General features: G+C 37.3%; 6 protein-coding genes across 7 annotated transcripts; all 6 read right to left on the bottom strand.

Annotated features, from left to right (window-relative positions):
* Nucleotides 1-80: 80 nt before the first annotated feature.
* LOC141717590 (trihelix transcription factor ASIL2-like) lies at nucleotides 81-1599 on the bottom strand. Its single transcript, XM_074519734.1, has one exon. It carries the CDS (start codon nucleotides 1425-1427, stop codon nucleotides 246-248), a length of 1182 nt encoding a protein of 393 aa, XP_074375835.1. The 5' UTR covers nucleotides 1428-1599; the 3' UTR covers nucleotides 81-245.
* A 1209-nt stretch (nucleotides 1600-2808) lies between these two features.
* Nucleotides 2809-4273, bottom strand: LOC141716616 (dormancy-associated protein homolog 4). The gene is made up of 3 exons (XM_074518801.1): nucleotides 3715-4273; nucleotides 3278-3377; nucleotides 2809-3181 (listed from the first exon to the last, which is right to left on the bottom strand). Exons 1-3 carry the CDS (start codon nucleotides 3968-3970, stop codon nucleotides 3154-3156), a joined length of 384 nt encoding a protein of 127 aa, XP_074374902.1. The 5' UTR covers nucleotides 3971-4273; the 3' UTR covers nucleotides 2809-3153.
* A 2587-nt stretch (nucleotides 4274-6860) lies between these two features.
* On the bottom strand, nucleotides 6861-9648 carry LOC141717588 (uncharacterized). 2 transcript variants are annotated; one of them, XM_074519731.1, is made up of 6 exons: nucleotides 9289-9648; nucleotides 9113-9206; nucleotides 8954-9024; nucleotides 8586-8642; nucleotides 7412-7657; nucleotides 6861-7315 (listed from the first exon to the last, which is right to left on the bottom strand). In XM_074519731.1, exons 1-6 carry the CDS (start codon nucleotides 9391-9393, stop codon nucleotides 7253-7255), a joined length of 636 nt encoding a protein of 211 aa, XP_074375832.1. In that variant the 5' UTR covers nucleotides 9394-9648; the 3' UTR covers nucleotides 6861-7252. The 2 variants fall into 2 exon arrangements, with proteins under 2 accessions (XP_074375832.1, XP_074375831.1); XM_074519730.1 differs by having other exon boundaries at nucleotides 6861-7311; nucleotides 9289-9647.
* Nucleotides 9649-16290: 6642 nt separating this feature from the next.
* Nucleotides 16291-18120, bottom strand: LOC141716615 (GDSL lipase-like). The gene is made up of 5 exons (XM_074518800.1): nucleotides 17713-18120; nucleotides 17501-17622; nucleotides 17189-17395; nucleotides 16832-17099; nucleotides 16291-16732 (listed from the first exon to the last, which is right to left on the bottom strand). The coding sequence occupies exons 1-5, from the start codon at nucleotides 18029-18031 to the stop codon at nucleotides 16497-16499; spliced, it is 1152 nt and encodes a 383-aa protein (XP_074374901.1). The 5' UTR covers nucleotides 18032-18120; the 3' UTR covers nucleotides 16291-16496.
* Nucleotides 18121-18860: 740 nt separating this feature from the next.
* Nucleotides 18861-20524, bottom strand: LOC141717587 (GDSL lipase-like). Its single transcript, XM_074519729.1, has 5 exons — nucleotides 20186-20524; nucleotides 19975-20096; nucleotides 19655-19879; nucleotides 19301-19568; nucleotides 18861-19198 (listed from the first exon to the last, which is right to left on the bottom strand). Exons 1-5 carry the CDS (start codon nucleotides 20493-20495, stop codon nucleotides 18951-18953), a joined length of 1173 nt encoding a protein of 390 aa, XP_074375830.1. The 5' UTR covers nucleotides 20496-20524; the 3' UTR covers nucleotides 18861-18950.
* Nucleotides 20525-21073: 549 nt separating this feature from the next.
* On the bottom strand, nucleotides 21074-22590 carry LOC141718225 (GDSL lipase-like). The gene is made up of 6 exons (XM_074520606.1): nucleotides 22272-22590; nucleotides 22050-22171; nucleotides 21721-21942; nucleotides 21500-21642; nucleotides 21391-21413; nucleotides 21074-21309 (listed from the first exon to the last, which is right to left on the bottom strand). The coding sequence occupies exons 1-6, from the start codon at nucleotides 22588-22590 to the stop codon at nucleotides 21074-21076; spliced, it is 1065 nt and encodes a 354-aa protein (XP_074376707.1).
* Nucleotides 22591-22859: the final 269 nt, after the last annotated feature.

The following is a 22859-nucleotide window of genomic DNA, read 5'->3' as shown; positions in this document are numbered from 1 at the left end:
GTAACAAACTACAAAAAATATTTATTTTCTATAAACCAAGTCTTAAACACATAAACTTTTAAATGATTAACATCCAAGTGTGAAAATAGGAAACATTAAATCAAGAGTAACATTGACACATTAAGGGTTTTAAAAAATACAAATGGCACATACAAGAAGTTTGATACTCAACAACAGGGGTATTATTAAACCCATAGACAAGCTAACACTAACCCAATACCCTCTTAATATCCCTGGAACGAAATCTAATTACTGCTGTCACTATTATTGCTATTAGTAATATTATTATCAAGATGATGATTGTTACTGGTATTACCTCCCCCGTCTCTCCTCCGTTTCAAGTGAGAGATCTCCAATTGCGTTTTCATGAAAAACTGCATCCTCTGCAACTCTAGCTCCTTTGCAAACTTCATTCTCTGCTTCTCCATCTCCACCAACTGTTGCAGCTTTGAGGTCTCTGCGTGCTCATATGCTTCCCCAAATTTCAGTATTGCTCGAGTCAGCTCTCTAACAGAATTACCCCAATCCGAACCAGCATTTGCATTAACATTTCCATTAAAATGCTTATCCTTCTCTTTCTCCTTCCCTTTCCATCCTAATTGAGCCACCGGCCTCAAATTCATCTCCCGATGGGGCTGCAGAAACCTAGGCCGTTTAGGAATAGGCTCATAAGTCTCAGGAGGAAAACTATCAGCTGAATCAGGAGACGGCTCTCTCTCCGATTGTGAGGACTCAGAATCCACCGGGACTCGCCTACTAATCTGCCTTCTTTGCTGCTGCTGCTGTTTATAATAAGGAAGTGATCTAGCACCAACAGGTATTCCCATAGGCACACCTTTAGGCACAAATGCGGCCGCAGATGTACCAGCACCTCCACCGCTAGAATGAACCTTAGCAGCAGACGGACCGATCAACTGATCAAGCTTATCATAAAACGGCCACTTACTAGGACCACAACCAGAAACAATTTTCGCCTTTTCAGACTTATACTTCTTCTTAACCGTATCGATCCGATTTTTACACTGAATATCAGTTTTCGGAGTTTTACCGAAATGTTCACGACTACTAACAATATCAGCAACTTCTTTCCAGTGTTTCTGTTTAAGATTCCCTCTACTTAGTTCTAGGTACCGTTCTCCCCAGGCATCAATTAACACCGCAGTGGCAGCTTCGCTCCAGCAATCCTCACGGCCGCCACCGTTACCGCCGCTCCTCTGTTGCAATAGATGAGGCTGAGGAGGAGGAAGAAGAAGCTGATGGTGTGGCGGTGGTTGTTGTTGAATAGGAAGAGCGAGGGTGAGAGCGTTGTTGAGAGGAGGAGCGGCGGCGACAGTGACGGTGATGCGGCCGTTACGATGAGACGGCGGAGAATCACTGCGGGGAGAGGGAGATGGATGAGATTGGATCTCGTCGTCTTCATCGTCCATGAGATGAATCTGACGGCCGATACAAATGAGGAATGAGAGAGAGAGAGGGCTAGGGTTTGTTTGACCGGCGAATATAATGAGGAGGAGAGGGAGAGAATACAATTATTTTTATTACCTAATTTTCATTTTCATTTTCATTTTCATTAATCAGTTTAGTCAGTCACCGGACATTTTAAGTTTAACTCTCCTGCGCCGGCTTCTTCTACTTTATTTTCTTTTCTATTTATATTACTTACTTATTATTTTTTACACGTAATAGGATACCCAGCATTTAAATTTTTGAAAACGAAGCTATGCATGCTAAATTCTTTTCCCACGTATAGGAAGGAGCCGGGGTAAAATGAGTTGTATTTTTATCATAATAAGAAACTCCACATTCATAATTTTTTCTGAAAATCCTATTACTCAAGATTATATTCGAAGTTATTATTCATTGCGATACTCTCTCTTAAATGATTTTCTTTTTATGAGTATAAATTTTCTGAATAATCGTATAAGAAATGTTAGAATGATCAAAACAATTTTGACGTAAATAATATGTATATATTATTGGATCATTTACGTATGTTATATATCATTTCCTTGCAAACATACAATTTAATATAATATGCGTCATATATTGAGATGTAGATGGGAGGATGATAATAATTAATAATAAAGTTTAAAAATATAATATTCGATTGATTTATAATTTATCGAGTAATTTTAAAAATTGAATAATTTATTGAAAATTGATGAAATTGAATATATATTTTTGATCAAATTATGAATAATTTATAAATAATTTTTAAAAAAATCTATAACCGTGATAGTATCATTTTAATGATTGTTTCTAACTTCCAGTTAGATAGTTAGTTCAGTAGTAGTTGCTAGTAATTTGGACGGGCCGTTTGGGAGAGGGCCTTCGTAAAGCGATCCGTGGTTAGATAAGTTACAATGTTACATTACACAGATCACAGACCACTGCCTGCTACAGCTACTGCAGGTAGGCTCGTTAGATTCTGAAATATATTTGCCAAACTTGACTGCTGATAATTCAAAAATAAAACCTCTTCCGGTTGTCCTTAACATACGGATCAGCGCTCTTTCGAGTAAATATTTCTCATTAGCTTTAAGTATATTTTTTTTTCAACACCTCTCGATGTAGCCTGTATATCTTAACAGAATCAGGAATTTAATCCTTTTTGTTAAACAAAACCAGCCTGATCCCATTGCATGCAATCGCCAGTCAGGTTTACTTCTATTTCTTTGTTTTTTTTTGGCTCCTCCCTTTGGACTATATAAACGGAGCACATGCCTTGTAACACCTTAAGCAACTCATAATATAATATCAATGATTAGTCCTTCAAAACTGGACAAGAAAATACTTAAGCAGTCGAGCTTCATAGTAAAGTTGAATTATATTACACGTCCCCTGCTAATTTACAGGAAGAAGTTAATTTATACAAATTTCAAAAAAAAAATGTACAGGATACAAAAGATATACTTAGGGCATCACTCCAGTCTAATATATGGAGGAAGCAAGGCCCCTGCCGAAAGCCAGCTGTTCTACTAATCCACTCTTAAAACACCTTCTCCGCGATGATTTAAAAGTATAGATAGATAGATAGATAGATTCGCGTAATTGTCCTTCTTTTGTATGTAGATTGATCATGTGCAACAGCTCAACTGAAAAATCTGTTGTTGATAGGTTTGTCTACATACAATAAGTTGTCGATTTCTCTCCTTAACGATCCAGAGCACTGAGAACAATCCTGCAATACGACACAATAATGTTTATATTAGAAAATCTGAACATGATCACAATGATGTGTACATATTATTCATGGATTGACAGTTGAGGCATTCACCAATCGTAACCAGTTGGGCTCCTTGGCTGAGATCGCTGTAATGCTTCCGGTGTTGATTTTCTCCTTGTTAATTTCTTGAGTTCCCCACGAGGCGAGGTAGCTGAAATACCAACAAACCCCATAAAAGTATGTCAGAAATATAGGTAATTTATGTAAATTTCATATGGGCAAATGCAATTGTACAACTTTATGCGTGCATCAGTACATCAGGAAGTATTTAGGCAAATGCAATTGTACAACTTTATACGTGCATCAGTGCATCAGGAAGTAACCAGTTCATCTAAAACTTTAATGTATTAGAGGAACGCCCGAACAACATCACATCTTGTACTCTTTAACACATCTATCATAATGACAAGTACAATTTTTGACTATGACATAGTTTACGATCCAGAAAGCACAGAATAAATAAAGTGCGTAGTGAGTTGAAGAATTACGAGAAAATGGGGAACCCGGAGTGGTCGGGGTAATCGGAGAAGATGGCACGGAGCCTGAGTCAGGGGAAAGGTTAACATTGCGGATGTCAGAGTTAGAACGGAGAATTGTGATGCTGCGAGACACGGGAACGTTGTCTTGGAGAACATGACTGGCAGACAATCGACGAGAATGTGAGTTGTTGCGGAGCTTGCTGAGGCCAGAATCAGGTGCTGGTCCAGCAAGAGTTTCGTCCCATAGCTGATGAAGAAAGCCCATAGTTGAACTTTTGGTAAGGAAAAAAAATTAGTTAAAAAAATTGTTTCTCTCTTCTTCTTCTCCTTTTTATAACAATGTACCAAATTAAGGAGGCGGCGATATGAGTTTCAAGGTGGAGGAAATGATACGAATGTTACGAATTAGAGAGGGAGAGGGAGGAAATGATACGAATATCTTATTAGATTTCCGAACAGAAAAATTAATGTCAAACGGGGGGAGAGATTCAGGGGACATTATGGAGTTCTTATAGAAGACAAGAGGAGCTAAGATTGATAGACAATTTAGGACAAATCATAAGTTTTATGGCTAATATGGCCGTGTCTGAAAATACCATGTATTTATTAGTAATTTATATGCATGATTGTAATAGCGTGTGTATAATATGGATTGTTTGCATTCGAGTGTTTGTGTTTGTGTTTTAATTTTGATGTGTCTAAAATTTTAGTTTACCTATATATGTATGCGAGATCATGTAAAAGTAGTATCTGATGTGATTATGAACCTCTGATCGTGCTAAAAAATATCGACAATATATACACATGTTTTCGAGAATAACGGTCGATCTTTGAGGAAAGTTTAGGGGTTGAAATGGAATTGGACGGCTTAAAATGTTTGAAGAAGTCGCAGCTTTAAAGGATAAGTGTATCAAAGCAATTTATCAGTTTGAACTTAGTTTGTACAATATTTTTACATTTAGTTTGAGTTTGATTCCCAATCGCAAGAATTTAAAATGTGCGGATTTTTAAGTATAATTTTAAGAAAAATTTTATGTATCCCGAATTTAATCTCAAAATTTTTCCTAAATGCTAAGTTCACAATATATATCATAAATTTTTTAATAATAACATCGGATACCGCATACATATATATACGTTCCAAATTAAAATTTGACATATATTATGTGACATCATTTTGATAAGGTTTTGAGAAATTTATTTGCTTAAATAACATTGTCTTGATTTTAATTAGTATTATATTTTTAATATGTATATAAAAAGTACAAAATTAATCAAAATTATTAATCATGATTTAGGCAAACTTGATTTGAAGTAAGACTTAAATATTGACTTCGAATTTAAGTATAAACTCTGATCAAGACCTACATATTGACTTGGAGTTTAAGTATAAACTCCAATAATTTATAATTTTCGACACGAATACAAATATATTACAATCACCGCTCAGGGATGAGACACAAGTTTCGGGCTAGGGGTGTACACGGATCGGGTTGGGCGGATTGAGAATATTTATCAATCCAACCCAATTAATCCGGGTTTTTAAAATTTTAACCCAAACTGAACCATTTAAATTTGTAACCCAAACCAATTTGTAATTGATGACATATTCAACTTAGCAGCCAAGTCCCTTATGCATGATCTATCACCCATATTAATATTTGTAATTGCATTAGGTGCTTCCTGAATTATGCCCCTTTGTTGCCATGTTATAACTCTGCCCCGCTGCCTTTTATTTTTTTGCTAAGCTCCATATGTATCTGATAGTTCTTGTCGTGACATTGTACTTAATGACAACATCTTTAACTGCACCTTGATAAGGTTTTTCTAGAATTTTCTTTGACTGGTGGCTTAGCAAGAATATAAGAATTTATGATCTTGCATATGTACTAAGCTTCGGTTTTGTCTTGTTAATAGGTGGTTCATTTAAATAAAACCGATGTTGCATGTGTGAAGTCTCTGGTGGTGGTGGTTCATTAAGATCAAAAGAAAAGAATCTATCACCATTCATGTTTAACCAATGGAGTAGATTTTATAAGTAGAGGAGTAAATTTATAAATTCTGCTTTGTATCAACTGACTACTTGGATTAATTTTGTATTTGTATGTGAGAAGTGTAATTTTAGTATCAATCCATGTGTGTGTAATGTTGTGTTTTGATTGGTTGTTGTCAACTTGTCATTTGAAAAAGCAAAATTTAATTTTCTTAAAACCTGTGTTTTTATGCAAAGAGGAAATGTTTAAAGGGACAGAGGGAGTATTACAATAATCCATGTCAGATATGACTTAAACATCCAAAAGAAAGTGATAACACAATACTTAGCCTTTAAACATTGAACTCAATAAATGAAAATAGTGACATATTTAAATATTGAGGATTGATGTTATAAGTTACAGATAAATGAGCCTATCTATTATGCCTGAACATATTTACACTTATAAAATTAATAAATTAACGTGTAAAAATATTTTTAATCGGGTTGGATTGGATCGATTTAAAAATACCGAAACTCATATCCAACCCAATTAAATCGGGTTGACATTTTTTCAACCCAAATATGTATCGGGATGAAAAAAATCGGTTTGGATCGACCGAAATAAGACCGTGTTGGATTGGTTTGGTCGATTTATGTACACCGGACCCAAAATGCAAAATATTATGGCCCAGCTTAGCTGTTGTTCCTCGTCAATGTCATCCTTAATAACGTAAAGTTCTGAGATGAATCGTAGCACCGAAAAGATCTATTTTCGTAACAGCCCAAACATCAACTTGTTTATAGGTGGGTCCGTAGAATAATTCAGCCAACACCCAGATAATTAGCCATTTTAAATTTTGACATCAACTTGCACACTATACTATTGAGCCAAACAACTTGCATAGTTGCAAGTAAAGACAAGAACCAGTTGGTCCATTCAACTGGCTTATGATGATCCCAGTCTTATCATTTTCAAAGTAAAAATGCAAACGCCAATACTCGAACGGTTTTAACAAAACTCCAGAACCTATCATCTTCCTCGCCGTCATAGCAAACTATCGTTGCAGCACGATTATTGCAGCATACTCCGTTAGCAGCACAATTTACCATACTTCGTTGTGGTCCAATTTATCTAGAACGTATAAATAAAAGGACCTATTAAACAAACTATGCTCAGAAATCAATTGAACCTTTGCCATCAAATTAAATTTGGTTCAAGCACGCGGATTGTATCCCGGAACAATTTGAGCCGACTGTCTCGGTACAAGTTTAACTGTAAAATACCAATTCTAGGAATAAAACTAAACTGTTTGAGTTTAAGAATTTTAAAAACAGAATGACCAGGAGACAGCAAACTAAAAAGCTAGCCAAGTTCAGTACAGATTTCAACATGTTAACTATTTGAATCATCTTAATCTAGATATTGACCTCCGAGAAACTGTCCACGCATTTTACAGGACTGCATCACATTAGTAGATGGTAATTGACACTTGACACCATCAAGCAGATATGCCAGCATCTTTGCCAGATGATACATCACGGCTGGACGAGACCCTCTGCTTCCTACCACTCCTACTTTTGTACCCTCCTGGAGCACATCCTCCTTCCCGACGACTTCCCTCGTGTTCCACCTGTCTTCATATAAAAATGTGAGGAAAAAAAACGAAAATAATTTATCGTCGGCACATCAGGAGTACGTTTTGGGGAAGGCAAGGTAAAGATAACACTAACCCCAAAGCTGAACCCTTGAAAGTGAGCCTCAAAGTTCGAGGAGTTTTCAACCTCTGACTTTATTGGATTCAGCTCAAAGTTTCTTTTGCTGGGGAGGCTGGCGCTTTTCCCATAATCATCAAACATAGAGGAAGAACATAAACCAGTACCCCCACCTTGGGTGGAGGAATTGATACCAGCCAAGTCATCTTGAAACATATCCTCAAACAATGTCTTCAGTTCCTCGAAACTTTCCACCACATTATCCTGACAAATGTACAACCATTTGAAAGTAAAAGGCCTGCATCAAAATAACTCGATTCCAATTGAACGAAAAATTGCAGTGGAACTAAAGCCGTCTCTTTTTACTGTCGTAGACCAAGATAATATCAAAATTTAACCAGACATTGCCTTAGATACATTACTCTGATTAACTATATATAGAGAATAGAACTTGGATCCACATAGAAACTTAAATCATACGAGCTTCAGATGCTTGTTTGTGCAAAGACATGACGAAAAGATGGAGAACTTCACTTAACCGATACAACCAAATATTATTGCGGAAATTCACAAAATATCTTAAGAAAATTATCCTTCCTAATTACTGCAGAGTTGTTACTATTAAAGATCACAATAAGACATAGATGAAGGGCTTGTAATATTACAAACAGCAGTCTCCAAGTGCTTTTTGGGAGAATTCAACATCAATCCCGCTTTTTAATCAAACAGAAATTAAAGCGACTGATTTCAAATCCTGACATGGAGGACTAACATTAGCACATAGTATTATGACAAGGTACCATTTAGTTGTCAAAAATGCCTCAGAATTTGATATGGCAAATGTCGAGAGAAAGGAAGTACCACATCTCAGATTCTTTCATTCTAAATAAATTTGCGATACCAGGGATCCAAAAAGTAATGAACTTTAACATCAATTGCAGATATTAAAGCATGCATCGGAACACAATATCTTGGGAAAGAGTAAGCAATCTATGCCATATGCCCAATTGGCATTCATGCATTACAAAATAACATTTGACTGCAAATTATTTCGGGATTATTATGAACTGATAAATGAAATTCTATCCTGAAATTTACAGCTTATGACACACAATGTCAACTGTCAAGCTATGTATAGTATAAGAGTAAGACCGAATCATTGTTCTACATGAAAACGAAGACAGAGACTTACATTAGACTGGTTTTGGCTCATCATAGCTGCCATTTCATTTAGAAAATCACCCATACCCTGCATCCAATTTACTTGAATCAATAACCATGCCAGGAGTTACTCAAATTTGGCAAATAACAATACTCTGCCTAATTCAGTTAATGGCTTAATGATGAGGTCTAATTTGCAGGGGCATATCATATTCGAATAAAAAGATGAAAATGATTCATTAAAAGGGTAATGCATCAAATTCACATTTGTTTATAAACATAATTATACATATACAGAGAAATTATCAGATACTATGTGTTACTAAAACAATTTTGTTTTTACTTTGTACAACCAAAACTGAAACTAGTTATACTTGATAAAGATCCAGATAAACTCACATTATCGCCATCATCATTACTGTCGTAAACTCCAAAGTCATACATAAATCTTTTGTTCTTATCAGACAAGACTGCGAAATCAAGTTAAATCAAACAATCAAATCCCAAGTAATCAAACAAAACATAAACAATTTAACAGAAAAAAATGAAGAAAATGACCAGAATAAGCCTCTTGAATGGACTGAAATTGGTTTTTAGCCTCTTCCACGTACTTAGAATTCCCAGGAGCTGCACAGCGATCAGGATGCCATCTCTATACAGCAAATAAAAAACTTACAAAAATAAGAAATTATAAAGAAAAAAACATGCCTATATAGGCCACAGAATTGACAAACCAGTGCAAGCTTCTTGTAAGCAGTCTTCAGTTGAAGATCAGAGCAATCTTTTGTCAATCCCAGAACAGCATAGAAATCAGGGCTCTTATTTTCATTGGACGCCATTAAATAAAAACAAACACTAAGGCTACAAGAATTATAACCGCTGGGTGACTCCGATATATCGAGAGTTCGAATCTTATCAAAAAATACGAGATATTTATGAGTTCCCTTCCCCTGTTTCCCCTGTAATGTAACAGCAGCCCCTGTTGATAGAAGAAGAATCCAGAAACAGGGGGTGGGTTACGTAAATAAATATTTCATAAACTATACCATATATATAGCATGAGTTAATTAAAAAAATAATTTTAATACTGGGAGATAATAAGAGTGCACGGTTTTTAATTAATTTAAAGGACGTGGATTGTCGGAGGACTATGTTCATAGAATCAACGAGGATTGGATGGATGGCTGAGATGAGTTGGTGCTGAGATATTTATGGGAACTAAACTCTCCAGAAAGTTCTATCATACGTACTCACCTATTTGTCATACTTCTTCTAGACCTCATGTGGTCCTGGGCCTTTCCAGCTTTATTCTTCCTCGCGGTTCTAAAGTTTGCAACCCCACAAATAACCGCATCGCGGAGATATTTTTCGGTGTCGTAACATTCTATATCGATAATAATTAATTGAGAGATCGATTTATGGTTCATTAAAAATTAAAAAAATTAGTTAAAATAAAAAATGAATTAGTATATTCAGATTTTAAAAAATTATTTACTATTTATTTTAAATGTTATAATTATTTTATCTAATTTAACTAAAAATATATAACATTTTTTAAAAAAAAATATATATATATATATATTATCTAAAATTTTATAACTCACAACTTTTTGTTCATTTATAGTAACGTTTGAAAAAAAATGAATACAACTGAAAAAGATAATATTTACTTTCTCGACAAATATTATGATGTACATATTTGATATTTATATGCATGTAATTATCTAAATGATATTTCGATAAAATCAGTGAACAAAGTGATACATGTCATTGAATTTAGTGACCAATATGAAATTTAACTCTGAACAAAAATCAATGTCATTGGATAAAATAAATAAATAAATTGAGTCAACAAATTAGCTAAATAAACTTAGATTAAGCGGTGCATTTATTTTCCGAATAGAAAAATCTTATTTAATACCATATCAAATTGAATAAAAGGAAATTGGTTTATGGCCCAAGAGCGACAACTTTATATAATAATTGCATTCAAATCAAATTAATTGTAATCACTTTGCTCGAATTACTATCAATAATTATTACATATATATAATCGGATTGCATCATTTTAATAGGGTCATATTATGATGATACTTCTTAAATAATATAGCTTAATCTGATCCTAAGAATCAGGATGGAGACAAGTAAGTTTCCAATCAGGAGACAAACTACCAAAGAAAAGCAGTCTCGAGAATGGAACTCAATAACTTTAAGTAGATCCGAGAATAAGAGAGAATAGAGAGAAAAGGAAATTGATACTTTGTCCTTACATTCCTTTGACTTTTATCACCAATCATTTACCTAATAATGAAAATAGTAAATATTCAGGATAATACAGTAATGAACTGACAGCTGCATAATTGGTTGCATTACTAACGGTCTCTTTACTACTCTTTGTTGCCGTTATTCCCTCCTGCCAACTCAGCTCCACCTGTCCCTTTTCTGATTGGTGATCATTTCCCCCTTGAATTGTATCAATGCTCCCTCCTTGAAATGATCCTTGACCCCAAGGATCAAATAGTGGAAATTGCTGCATTATCACGGTGGCATCCTCCCATGATGCTTCTTCTACAGGGTAGCCTTCCCACTTGACCAACCACTGGACCACTGGTAGGTTCTTTCGCTTCACAGTCCTGATTTCCATCACAGCTGCAGGTAACTTTAGTCTCGGTGCTTCTTCTTCTCTCCCAGGATCCCAGGAGGTGGCATGATAATGGTTTTAGATAAAGGGCCCTGATGTTTCCTTAGCAATGATACATGAAAAGTGGGATGAATCCTTGAGTTTGCTGGGAGTTTGAGAGTATACGCCACATTTCCCACCTTTTTAATTACTTCATAAGGCCCATAGTACCTTGTTGAGAGCTTCTGGTTGTTTCTTCGTTCTACTGATTGTTTCCGGTATGAATGCAGCTTGAGATAGACCCAATCCCCAACGTTGAAATGTCGCTCATACCTCTTCCTATTTTCCAGTTGTGTCATTCTATTTCTGGCCTTTGCAAGGTTAGCCTTGAGTAAGGCTACAGTACGCTCCCTCTGCTGCAAACTGTGATCTACTGCTTCCACAAGGCAAGAACCTGGTAAATAAGGTTTGTATATAGGGGAGGTGGTTGGCCATACATAATTTCATAAGGAATCATTCTTGCAACCGTGTGGTAAGTAGTGTTGTACCAAAATTCTGCTAAGGGCAACCAATAACTCAACTCCTTCGGTGATTCATGACACATGCACCATAAATACGATTCCAAACAGCGATTTAATACCTCCGATTGACCGTCAGTTTGGGGAATATGAGGTAGAAAGATTGTGCCTGACCCCTTGGAGTTTAATGAACTCAGTCCAGAATTGATTGATAAAAACCTTATCTCTATCGGAGATAATAGTTGTAGGGAAGCCATGAAGTTTGTACACATAATCCAAGAAGGTTTGTGCTACCTTTAATGTTGTAAATGGGTGTGATAGAGAAATAAAGTGAGCGTATTTGCTAATACGGTCAATGACTACCAATATCACCTCTTTATCATGGGACTTGGGCAACCCTTCGATGAAGTCCATGGTTATCGCTTCCCACACTCTTTCTGGAATGGGTAGGGGCTGTAGAAGGCCTGGATAAGCATGATTATCGTATTTGCACCTTTGGCATGTCAAGCACTGTTTTACATAATCTGTTACACTCTGCTTCAATCCCCGCCAATAAAACAGGCCCTTGATCCTTTTATAAGTGGCTTCGACGCCCGAGTGGCCTACTTGAGGCGAGTCATGCATCCAGTAGAGTACTTGCTGTTTCACACTGTTATTGTCCCCGATTACCAACTTCCCTTTCTTTCTCAACTGACCACTGTTCCAGGTGTATGCAGGGTGAGACTGTGGATCTCTTTGAATGTCACGTATGAGCTGCTGCAGATTAGTGTCATCTTGCCACGTATCACTGATCTCATCCAACAAGGTGGAGTGGACTGAAGTGACCATCATGGTGTTGATATGGAGGTTGGGTGTTCGTGAGAGAGCATCAGCAACCTTATTCTCCTTTCCCATCTTGTATTCTATCACATAGTCAAAACCTGTAATTTTAGATAACCACTTCTGCGGGAAGGGTGTTGCAAGCTTGTGATCCAACATGTATTTTAAACTTTGTTGATCCGTCTTAATCACAAATGGCTGCATTACCAAGTAGTGTTGCCACTTTTTCACAGCCCACACAACAGTCATAAGTTCCCGTTCATATGCTGATAGTTGCATTGTTCTTTCCGAGAAAGCTTTGCTCATGAACGCAATGGAATGGCCTTGCTGCATTAAAACCGCTCCAATACCTTGGCCAGAGGCATCTGTTTCCAGTACAAATGGTTGGGTGAAGTCTGGCAGTGCCAATACTGGAGGAGAGCTCATGATCTGTTTTAATTGTTCAAATGCCCTTGATGCTTCATCATTCCATTCCACAGCATCCTTGTGCAGGAGTTGAGTTAATGGTCAACAGTTTTTTCCATAATCTTTGATGAACCTGTGATAGTATCCCGTGAGGCCTAAGAAGCCTCTTAGCTGCTTTAAGTTCACGGGTCTGGGCCAATTCAGAATGTCATGTACCTTTTCTGGTTCCGTCTCCACACCTTTTTCTGATATTACATGACCTAGGTAGCAAATTTGAGTTGATCCAAAAGCAAATTTTTGAAAATTAATATGTAGAGAATTAGTTCGCAGATTCTCCAGTTCCAATTCCAGGTGATGCAAATGCTCTTCCCAACTGGAGCTATACACCAACACATCGTCAAAAAACACCAGTACATATTTTCGAAGCAGTGGTTTAAAAACCACATTCATTAAAGCTTGAAATGTGGAGGGGGCGTTGGTAAGGCCAAATGGCATCACCAAATACTCAAAGTGGCCAAAGTGGGTTTTAAACGCCGTTTTATGAATATCCGGAAAGCTCATGCGAATTTGATGGTACCCCGACTTCAGATTAATCTTAGAAAAGAATTTTGTTCCTTTTAGTTCATCCAACAACTCCTCTATGATAGGGATGAGAAATTTATCTTTAATAGTTGCCTTGTTAAGGTTCCTATAATCGATACACATCCTCCATAGCCCATTTTTTCTTAACCAGTACTATAGGGGATGCAAAAGGACTATTGCTCGGCCTTATGACTCCTTGTTCGAGTAATTCCTCCATCATCTCCTCGATGACATTCTTTTGTAACACCAGATAGCAATATGGCCTCATATTAATGGTATTTGTCCCCTCCTTTAGGGGTATGTGATGATCAAAAGCAGGACGTATGGGGGGGGGTAATGTAGTTGGGTCTTGAAAAACAGGCTTATACTTATCTAATAATTCAAGTAAGGAAGGGTCTGTGGAATTAGGAGTACCTGTGCGTATGCCATCTTCCATAGGAATTAGTTGCAGCATTGATAATTCTCCCGAGGAAGCTACCAGTTTATCAAGTTTTGCAGCTTTCACTCCTTTGAGTTTTTTGCCTGTTGCGCCCCTTAACTTGATCCTTCTCCCTTTATGATGAAACTCCATGGTGAGTTATTTGAAATCCAACACCACTCCCAATACTAGATCACTTCCACTCAAGGGCAATAATATTACATCCGCTGCAAAGTCAGATCCTTGCATTTTCCAGTTGAAATTTTTAATCATCGTGTTGCATTGAACCTGCCCTCTGTTAGCTACCTTCACCCACATAGGAGGTATTATTTCGATCTTACAATCTAATTTCAGTGCCTTCGAAGAGTCGATGAAGTTATGGGTGCTACCTGTGTCAAGCAACAGTTGAAGAGACTTTTTCCCATGATGACCTTCCACCTTCATCGTCTGAAACGCACACATCCCTTCCATGGCGTGCATTAAGATCTGGGCACATTCCACATCCTCTGTTTCTGCATATACTTCCTCAGAAGACTGGTCCACTTTCTCCGTTTCGTCCACCTCCTCTACTTTAATATGGTAGAGCTGCGATTTCTTGCCTCTGCATTTGTGACCCGGCTCATATTTGGCATCACACCAGAAACATATTCCTTTAGCTCTTTTTTCATTGAATTCACCCGAGGTCATCGTTTTACGGTTGGTACTGATGAAGGGTTTCTGGGTAGTGGTGTTTTTTGTGAAGGATGTAGGTGTGAATGGGAGTTTTGATGAGGTGGGGTTTGGGAGAAGTGGTGGTTTGGGTTGGGTTTTCATTCGACGAGCTTTAACACTCGCTTCTTGAAGCTTAGCAAGACACAATGCCTGTTGTAGTGACTTAGGGTTGAACATCCGTACTGCTAACTGTATTTCCGCCTCTAATCCACCAACGTAGCAGCTTAACAAATATTCCTCCGATAAGTTAAGTCTACTGGCCAAGGCATCAAAATTATCATGGTATTCTTGCACTGTACCAATTTGAGTCAAGGCCTTCAGATCTGCAATTGGATCGTCATAATGCTCCCCAAATCGAGATGTTATAGCCTCAACATATTGACCCCGGGTTGGTAGTGTCACGCCCATTCTTTTTATTTAGGTTTGGTGCCAAAGAAGGGCTTTACCTTCAAGGTGAATAGAGGCAAGTTTAACCCTATCCGGGTCATGAATATTATCCAGATCAAAAAACTGGATGCATTTATACAGCCATGCCTTCAATTTTTCACCATCAAACTTTGGGAAGTCGACCTTTGTAAGACGAGCAGAGTAGTGTTGATATGGGGGTTTGTCAGATGTACCTGTTTGCTGAAGCTTCGAGCCTGAACCGATAATCATCGTATCATCCCGTGTTTTATTTTTGTCCACCATTAACTTGTTGAGCTGGATCGAGACCCCAAGTATCATGTCGTTCAACTCCGATATAGCCTTTGCATTCTCTGCGATAGAAGCCCCCTGTAGTTGATATGTGTCAGCCAACTTTTCACTTTGTTCATCAAGAAGGGTCTTCAATATTAACTCCTGATTATGAGTTGTAGTTTCATCTCCTTCTGTGCTTTTGCCACCGCGTGGAGCCACCATCGTTGCCGAGGAACGTCTGGGCTCTGATACCAATGATACTTCTTAAATAATATAGCTTAATCTGATCCTAAGAATCAGGATGGAGACAAGTAAGGTTCTAATCAGGAGATAAACTATCAAAGAAAAGCAGTCTCGAGAATGGAACTCAAAAACATAAAGTAGATCTGAGAGTAAGAGAGAATAAAGAGAAAATGAAATTGATATTTAATAATGATTATTTGTCCTTACATTCCTTTGGCTTTTATCACCAATCATTTACCTAATAATGAAAATAGTTAATATTCAGGATAATACAACAATGAAGTGACAACTGCACAATTGGCTGCATTACTAACGGCCTCTTTACTACTCTTTGTTGCCGTTATTCCCTCCTTCCAACTCAGCTCCACCTGTACATTTCTGATTGGTGATCATTTCCCCTTTGTATCATATGATTAACCCCAAATTATTCAATTGAAATGAGTTTTTTAAAAATTGACCCGTGCAAGCTTTGATTTTGAACGAGTCTGACTTAGTCGGCCCCAAAAAGGGTTAATTTGTTATCAGGCTAATTTTTGTTATCAGGCTCATAATTCTAGTTATATAAGCTTGTCTTAGCTGATTCATTGAATAAACTTCAATATACAACAATGTTGGGCCACAGCTCATCTAGGAGTAAGCCCAAGAGACAAGCCCACAACAAGAAATGCAGGCTGTTACGTGACAGCAAGAAAAAGAGTAGACAATGAGAGCCATATAGCAATAGTTCAGTTTTATTGTTCTCTGTTCTGATTGTAAAGTTAAATAAGATGCAACAAGTCAAGTGAATACTTTCCAGGCTACCTACATGGATCCATTGAGCAGTTGCTGGCTAAAAACTATGTCTGCAATTTATTCAGCAGGACAAAATACAAGTACAAAGGTTTTATTTCTTAAAATTTAAGGTGAAATCCCCGGAAAACGAGAAGAAGTTACAGGGCTGCTTTCATTTCAAGACTCGAAAAGTGACTCGAGGTTGTGAGGGCCTGTAACACTAGAACTTCCTTCCCACATTAGCCTGGACAATTGCTGGTTAGCCATTTCACTGGGATGAGCAGAGTCAAAAAACAAATACTCTCTAGCATTCTTGCATAGTTCATACTCTTTTACGTCTCTCATTCCCCCGCAGCTATTAATTCCTCTGTAAGGACCGCTGCCACAGCATGCACTGTCCCCGGTCTTAAAACCTTGACATAGTAAACACGACGTCAATTTAGGCCATAATAAAATTGTAACCACGGTACATTTTAAAAATGTGATATCACAGAAATTAGTATCGGGGATACCATATTTGGATGGATTGATCATTCTGTCATTAAAGGCAGTGTAGAAATCAAAAAAGGAATACGTAAACCCTTCCAAGTGCTTCTCTAACTTGTGCAAGTTTTCAGAAACTGCTTTATTGTGTTCTTGTACCAGTGCTGTTAAATCTTCTGTCCAGAAGTCTTCACGGGTTGTTTTGATTTCTGTTTTCTGCGCCTTCATGCTTGGCACACTACTAAAGGCCGGTATGGTAACAAAACTGAATTTCCTTCCCCCGGTCGTGTATATTGCCTGTCAATTATCAGGAAAGTTGAATACAGTTTTAAAGGTATTTTAACAAGCTAGAAATATTAAATTAAGTACACAGTTAAGCTAAGCACTTTAAGGACAGAGGTCAAGTTTCCTATGATCATGCTCCTATGTTGTTCAGAGTCTCTCTTGGCGGTGCTTAAGTAATCATTAATCCCAATGCTAATCATATAAACAGATCTCGAGAGAAGGGCTGAAGCTTCTTCATCTCCTAGCTGTTGCTTTAGTTGATCTGTCACATTCTTGAATTGATTCAACTGTGTGTTGAGGTTTATCACCTGTCAGAAGAAACATATTTGACCAATCTTATGAGGTATTTAGATTAAATGAGAAAGCTTTTACTTGCAGACATGTTTTTGTTTAGAACTTTATAAGATATTTACCCGTCCTGGATTTGTTTCATCGAGAGCACCAGCTCCCCCAGAGGCAAAATTTGCTCCATCAAGATAACGATGATTCCCAGGTTGGAGAAATGGTGGAATTAGCTGCAGTCCAGCGTACTCGCCTAAAAAGTAATTGTCACTTGTAAAACTTAAGGTGTGTGCTTAAATTAGCTAACAGGTGTGTGCTTGTGGTGCTGTGTGTGTGATCTTACAGATGAAATCAGGGATTATGCGACCATCAGTAAATCTTCCAGTTGGTTCAGAGAAATATGATTTTCCGTAGGGCCAAAAGTTCGCCTGGAAATTGGTATTGGTTGTACTGATATAATTGTTGTTACCAGGATCGTATAGTGAATCTCCGAACACAAACAGGGCTGCTTTATGATTAATTATGTTGCGGCTGCTTTCTTTTTCCCACAGCTTTGTTATTATTGAGCTTGTGTTTTGACACAAAACAGTTGTGCTGCTGATTAACAGCAACAGGGCACAGAAGCGAAGCCTTGTTGCTGATGGGGCTGCGCGTTCTGCCATTGCAGGTTAGCTCTCTCAGTTTGATTTGTTCTGTGATAGAAGTTTGTGAGGAAAATAAGTAGGAGGATTGAATTGAGCTTTGAACTACTAGGTAGGACATCTTTTATAATCAGTAGATTTTTGTATGTTCAAATCCTAAACCCCCGAAGACCGTCAAAGTTCCATTTGAAACTTGAAATATCAAATCTGTTAAAATCTTAAACCCCCTACAAGTTTCCATTTGAAACTTGAAGCATCAAATCTCATAACATCTGTGTTTTATCTATATTTTGACTATCTGCAACTTATCTCTTCGATTCAGCCCTGCAAACGGAAAATATCTGATTTTATTTTTTAAATTTAAGGCGTTTTCAAAAACCGTTCTATGAGTTCTTTTCACCATTATTGTCTATCTGTTACTGCACTGGAAACAATATTGTCTTACAGTTTCAGATTGTGAACGAGTATTGTCTTATATTATGAAGTCCAACTCTGGAGGCAAGTTTTGCGTTTAATATCTTGAATGCAAGTGCTACTGAAAGATGGATGTGCAAGCTTTTCGTCAATGCCATTAAGCATGATGCAGGCAAGACTTAGCCACGCGGATAAGAGTCCGGGGGCAGTTGTTTCTTATTCGAATTTCTATAACTGACTTGTACAAAAATATTAAAAAAGATAAGATGTGTACGAACGAGCCCTTTTGAAAGACCCTAATAGGGTTAAGGGAGGCTTGTTTAATATGTGAATACTTCCAAGATCTATCTCCAGAGGCAATTCTTTGCATAATAAAAGCTTCCGCTTTATAAATAAAGTTGTTAGGCTATGACATGTATTTGTACATACGTGCAAATGTAAACAAACTTGCTTAATTATGAGAAGAGAACGAAGACGTAATTATTTGGTTTTGTTTGTAAAGAGATAATGATTACAGAGAGGCTAATTAGCTCAACTTTGACAACTGGAAAAATGACTTGAGGTTGTGAGGGCCTGTAACACTAGAACTTCCTTCCCACATCAGCTTGGCCAATTGCTGGTAAGCCACTTCACTGGGATGATTCGAGTCGAAGAACAAATATTCACCAGCATTCTCACACAGCTCATACTCTTTAATCCCTCTCATCCCACCGCAGCTATAGACTCCTCTATACGGACCGCTCCCACAGCAGGCACTGTCCCCATTCTTAAAACCTTAACAAGTTAAAAAATGGACACCAGTTCAAGGCCATTAGAAATGGTAAACAGGGCATATTTATATATTTTGCGATATCACTGAAAGTAGTTTGAACATACCATATTTTGATGGATTGTTCATTCTTTCATTAAAAGTAGTGTGAAAATCAAAAACGGAGTACTTAAACCCTTCCAAGGCCTTCTCTAACTTCTGCAACTTCTCGGAAACTGCTTTAGAATGTTCTTCTACCAATGCTGCTAGATCTTTGTTGCAGAAGTCTCCGCTATAGGTTTTATTTGCTGCATTTTGTGCCTTTATGCTTGGCCAACAACCCAAGGGCGGTAAGGTAATGAAACCAAATTTCCTTCCCCCCGTCTTATGTATGGCCTGTCAATCGTCAAGGAAACTTGAATACGGTGTTTACAAAATTTGAGCTAATGATATAACATATAGTATTGAAGTAAGATAAGCACTTTGATGACAGAGGTCAAGTTTCCTATAATCATGCTCATGTACTGTTCTTGAGTGTAGGATTGTTGGGAGTCTCCGCGGGTGGGGCTCAAGTAGTCATTGCCTCCAATGCTAATCATATAAACAGACTGCGAAAGGAGGTCTGAAGCTTCTTCATCTCCTAGCTGCTGCTTTAGTTGATTTGCTACATTCTTGAATTGATTCAGCTGTGTGTTGAGGTTTACCACCTATAGCAGAATCAAAATTAACAAATCTCGCAATATCATTAGAATCAATCGCATAAGCTTTTGGTTGTACATTTGCAATTGTTGAAAAAACTTACCAATCCAGGATAAGTTTCATCCAGAGCGCCAGCTCCCCCAGAGGCAAAATTTGCTCCGTAAACAAAATGATGTTTCCCAGGTTGGAGATAAGGTGGAATCATCGGCAATCTTGCGTACTCACCTAGCAAGTAATTGTAAGTTACAGAAACTTAGTTGTCTCCATAAATTAGTTAAAATGAATAGTAAATATCAAATTGTGTGCAATCTTACAGATAAAATCAGGAATGAGGCGGCCATCGGAGAATCTTCCTGTAGGTTGGGTGAAAAATGATTCTCCGTAAGGCCAAAAATTAGCCTGGAAATCGGTGTTGGTTGTGCTGATATAGTTGTTGTTACCGGGATCATACAGTGAGTCTCCGAACACAAACAGAGCTGCTTTATTATTAGTTGCGTAGCAGCTGACTTGTTTTTCCCACAGCGAGCTACTGATTATGCTTTGACACAAAACTGCAGTACTGCTAATTAAAATCAGCAAGGCACATAACTTAAAACTTGTTGCTGATGATGCTGCTCCTGCCATTGCTGATTAACAAGTTTTTCTTGTTTACTATTTATAGATAGATCCTTTTGAGTCTTGGCCTACACATCATTATCTCTATTATTATGTCATAATCATAATAATTACAGTTGTTGTAGTACATAGTATTTTACTATTTAATTATTATATAATACAAGTCTGTACTCTTGTATTTCCAGTTTGAAGCATCAGATCTCTTGTAAGATTTCAATTTTATTATCTTGACTTTTTAACAATCTTTTAGTATATAGCAGCCTCAAAAGCAGAGGAAACAGAAAATCAATTATTTTATTTTCCAGAGCATATGCATTCCTTTAAATAGTGCCTATCTATGAACTATTCTATGAATCACCTTAAAACAATTATTGTGTTCATATGACAGAAAAATCAAGAGGTTTTTTAAAGAGAGGCGGCGTGAGCTGATTCTTTTATACGGTCTCTAAATGTTACGAGAAAGACACATGTTCTGGGATTGGGATAACAATATCCATGAAATATTTAGGAACTATAAACATGGAGAAGTTTTATTTCTGAAAATGAAATACAATGCAGACTTAACAGGCCGGTTAAATGGATTCACTTTAATACTCAAAAAATGACTTGAGGTTGTAAGGACCTGTAACACTATAACTTCCTTCCCACATTAGCTTGGCCAGTTGCTGGTTAGCCATTTTGCTGGGATGAGCAGAGTCAAAAAACAAATACTCGCTAGCATTCTTGCATACTTCATACTCTTTTACGTCTCTCATTCCACCGCAGCTATTAATTCCTCTGTACAGACCGCTGCCACAGCATGCACTGTCCCCGGTCTTAAAACCTTTTTTTAAGACATCAATTTAAAATTGTAACCACTGCTTTCTAATTACGATATGCAGAAAGTATTTTCGGGAGTATGTACCATATTTTGATGGATTGATCATTCTGTCATTAAAAGCAGTGTAGAAATCAAAAAATGAATACTTAAACCCTTCCAAGTGCTTCTCTAACTCCTCCAGGTTTTCTAAAACTGCTTTATTGTGTTTTTGAGCCAGTAATCTTCTCTGCAGAAGTTTGTTTTGGTTTCTGTTTTTCGTGCCTTTATTCTTGGCACACTACCCAAGGGCGGCATGGTGACAAAACTAAATTTCCTTCCCCCGGTCTTGTATATTGCCTGTCAATTAGTATTAGGAAAGTTGAATACTGTGTTAAAGGTATTTTTAACAAGCTAGACATATATAATAGAGTATACAGTTAAGCTAAGCACTTTAAGGACAGAGGTCAAGTTTCCTGTGATCATGCTCCTATGTTGTTCAGAGTCTTTCTTGGTGGTGCTTAAGTAATCATTAATCCCAATGCTAATCATATAAACAGATCTCGAGAGAAGGGCTGAAGCTTCTTCATCTCCTAGCCGTTGCTTTAGTTGATCTGCTACATTCTTGAATTGATTTAACTTTGTGTTGAGGTTTACAACCTGTCAGCAGAAACAGATTTGACCAATCTCATGAGGTTATTAGATTAAATGAGAAAGCGTTTACTTGCAGAAGTGCTTTTGTTTAGAACTTTAGAAGATATGTATACCAGTCCTCGATTTGTTTCATCGAGAGCACCAGCTCCCCCAGAGGCAAAATTTGCTCCATGAAAATAATGATGATTCCCAGGTTGGAGAAATGGTGGAATTAGCTGCAGTCCAGCGTACTCGCCTAAAAAATAATTGTCACTTGTGAAACTTATGGTGTGTGCTTAAATAAGCTAACAGGTGTCTATGTGTGTGATGTACATGATGTGTGTGTGTGATCTTACAGATAAAATCTGGGATTATGCGGCCATCAGTAAATCTTCCAGTTGGTTCAGAGAAATATGATTTTCCGTAGGGCCAAAAGTTCGCCTGGAAATTGGTGTTGGTTGTACTGATATAGTTGTTGTTACCAGGATCATATGGTGAATCTCCGAACACAAAGAGGGCTGCTTTATGATTTATTATGTTGCAGCTGCTTTCTTTTTCCCACAGTTTCATTATCATTGAGCTTAAGTTCCGACACAAAACTGTGGTGCTACTGATTAAAAGCAACAAGGCATACAAGTGAAGCCTTGTTGCTGATGGGGCTGCAACTTCTGCCATTGCAGGTTAGCTCTGTCAGTTTGTTTTGTTAACTATATGTAAAAGCTTTATGCTCCAACTGGCTGAAATTTCTCTGATTGAAGTTTGTGAGGAAATAGGCAGGAGGATTGAATTGAGCTTTGAACTACTTGGTAGGATATCTTTTATAATCCGTAGATTTTAGTATGGTTAAATCCTAAACCCCCGAAGACCGTCAAAGTTTCATCTGAAACTTGAAATATCAAATCTGTTAAAACGATTATGTTCTTACTCTTACATTATTAAGTCCA

This window comes from Apium graveolens, chromosome 4, assembly GCF_009905375.1.
Source record: "Apium graveolens cultivar Ventura chromosome 4, ASM990537v1, whole genome shotgun sequence".
In the NCBI taxonomy this organism is placed as follows: domain Eukaryota; kingdom Viridiplantae; phylum Streptophyta; class Magnoliopsida; order Apiales; family Apiaceae; genus Apium; species Apium graveolens.
This window is presented reverse-complemented; position numbering and strand designations above follow the sequence as displayed.

Coding starts and splice junctions, on each gene's coding strand:
- LOC141717590 (XM_074519734.1), bottom strand. CDS start 1,427: ATGGACGATGAAGACGACGAGATCCAATCTCATCCATCTCCCTCTCCC.
- LOC141716616 (XM_074518801.1), bottom strand. CDS start 3,970: ATGGGCTTTCTTCATCAGCTATGGGACGAAACTCTTGCTGGACCAGCA. Junction 3,378..3,714: donor TCCGGGTTCCCCATTTTCTC/GTAATTCTTCAA, acceptor TTGGTATTTCAG/CTACCTCGCCTCGTGGGGAA. Junction 3,182..3,277: donor AGCCCAACTGGTTACGATTG/GTGAATGCCTCA, acceptor GTCGTATTGCAG/GATTGTTCTCAGTGCTCTGG.
- LOC141717588 (XM_074519730.1), bottom strand. CDS start 9,393: ATGGCGTCCAATGAAAATAAGAGCCCTGATTTCTATGCTGTTCTGGGA. Junction 9,207..9,288: donor CTTACAAGAAGCTTGCACTG/GTTTGTCAATTC, acceptor TTTGCTGTATAG/AGATGGCATCCTGATCGCTG. Junction 8,643..8,953: donor GTAATGATGATGGCGATAAT/GTGAGTTTATCT, acceptor AATTGGATGCAG/GGTATGGGTGATTTTCTAAA.
- LOC141716615 (XM_074518800.1), bottom strand. CDS start 18,031: ATGGCAGAACGCGCAGCCCCATCAGCAACAAGGCTTCGCTTCTGTGCC. Junction 17,623..17,712: donor CATAATCCCTGATTTCATCT/GTAAGATCACAC, acceptor ATTACTTTTTAG/GCGAGTACGCTGGACTGCAG. Junction 17,396..17,500: donor ATGAAACAAATCCAGGACGG/GTAAATATCTTA, acceptor TTCTTCTGACAG/GTGATAAACCTCAACACACA.
- LOC141717587 (XM_074519729.1), bottom strand. CDS start 20,495: ATGGCAGGAGCAGCATCATCAGCAACAAGTTTTAAGTTATGTGCCTTG. Junction 19,569..19,654: donor ACTTGACCTCTGTCATCAAA/GTGCTTATCTTA, acceptor GACGATTGACAG/GCCATACATAAGACGGGGGG. Junction 19,199..19,300: donor GAACAATCCATCAAAATATG/GTATGTTCAAAC, acceptor TAACTTGTTAAG/GTTTTAAGAATGGGGACAGT.
- LOC141718225 (XM_074520606.1), bottom strand. CDS start 22,590: ATGGCAGAAGTTGCAGCCCCATCAGCAACAAGGCTTCACTTGTATGCC. Junction 21,943..22,049: donor ATGAAACAAATCGAGGACTG/GTATACATATCT, acceptor TTCTGCTGACAG/GTTGTAAACCTCAACACAAA. Junction 21,414..21,499: donor CTCAAAAACACAATAAAGCA/GTTTTAGAAAAC, acceptor TTTTAATGACAG/AATGATCAATCCATCAAAAT.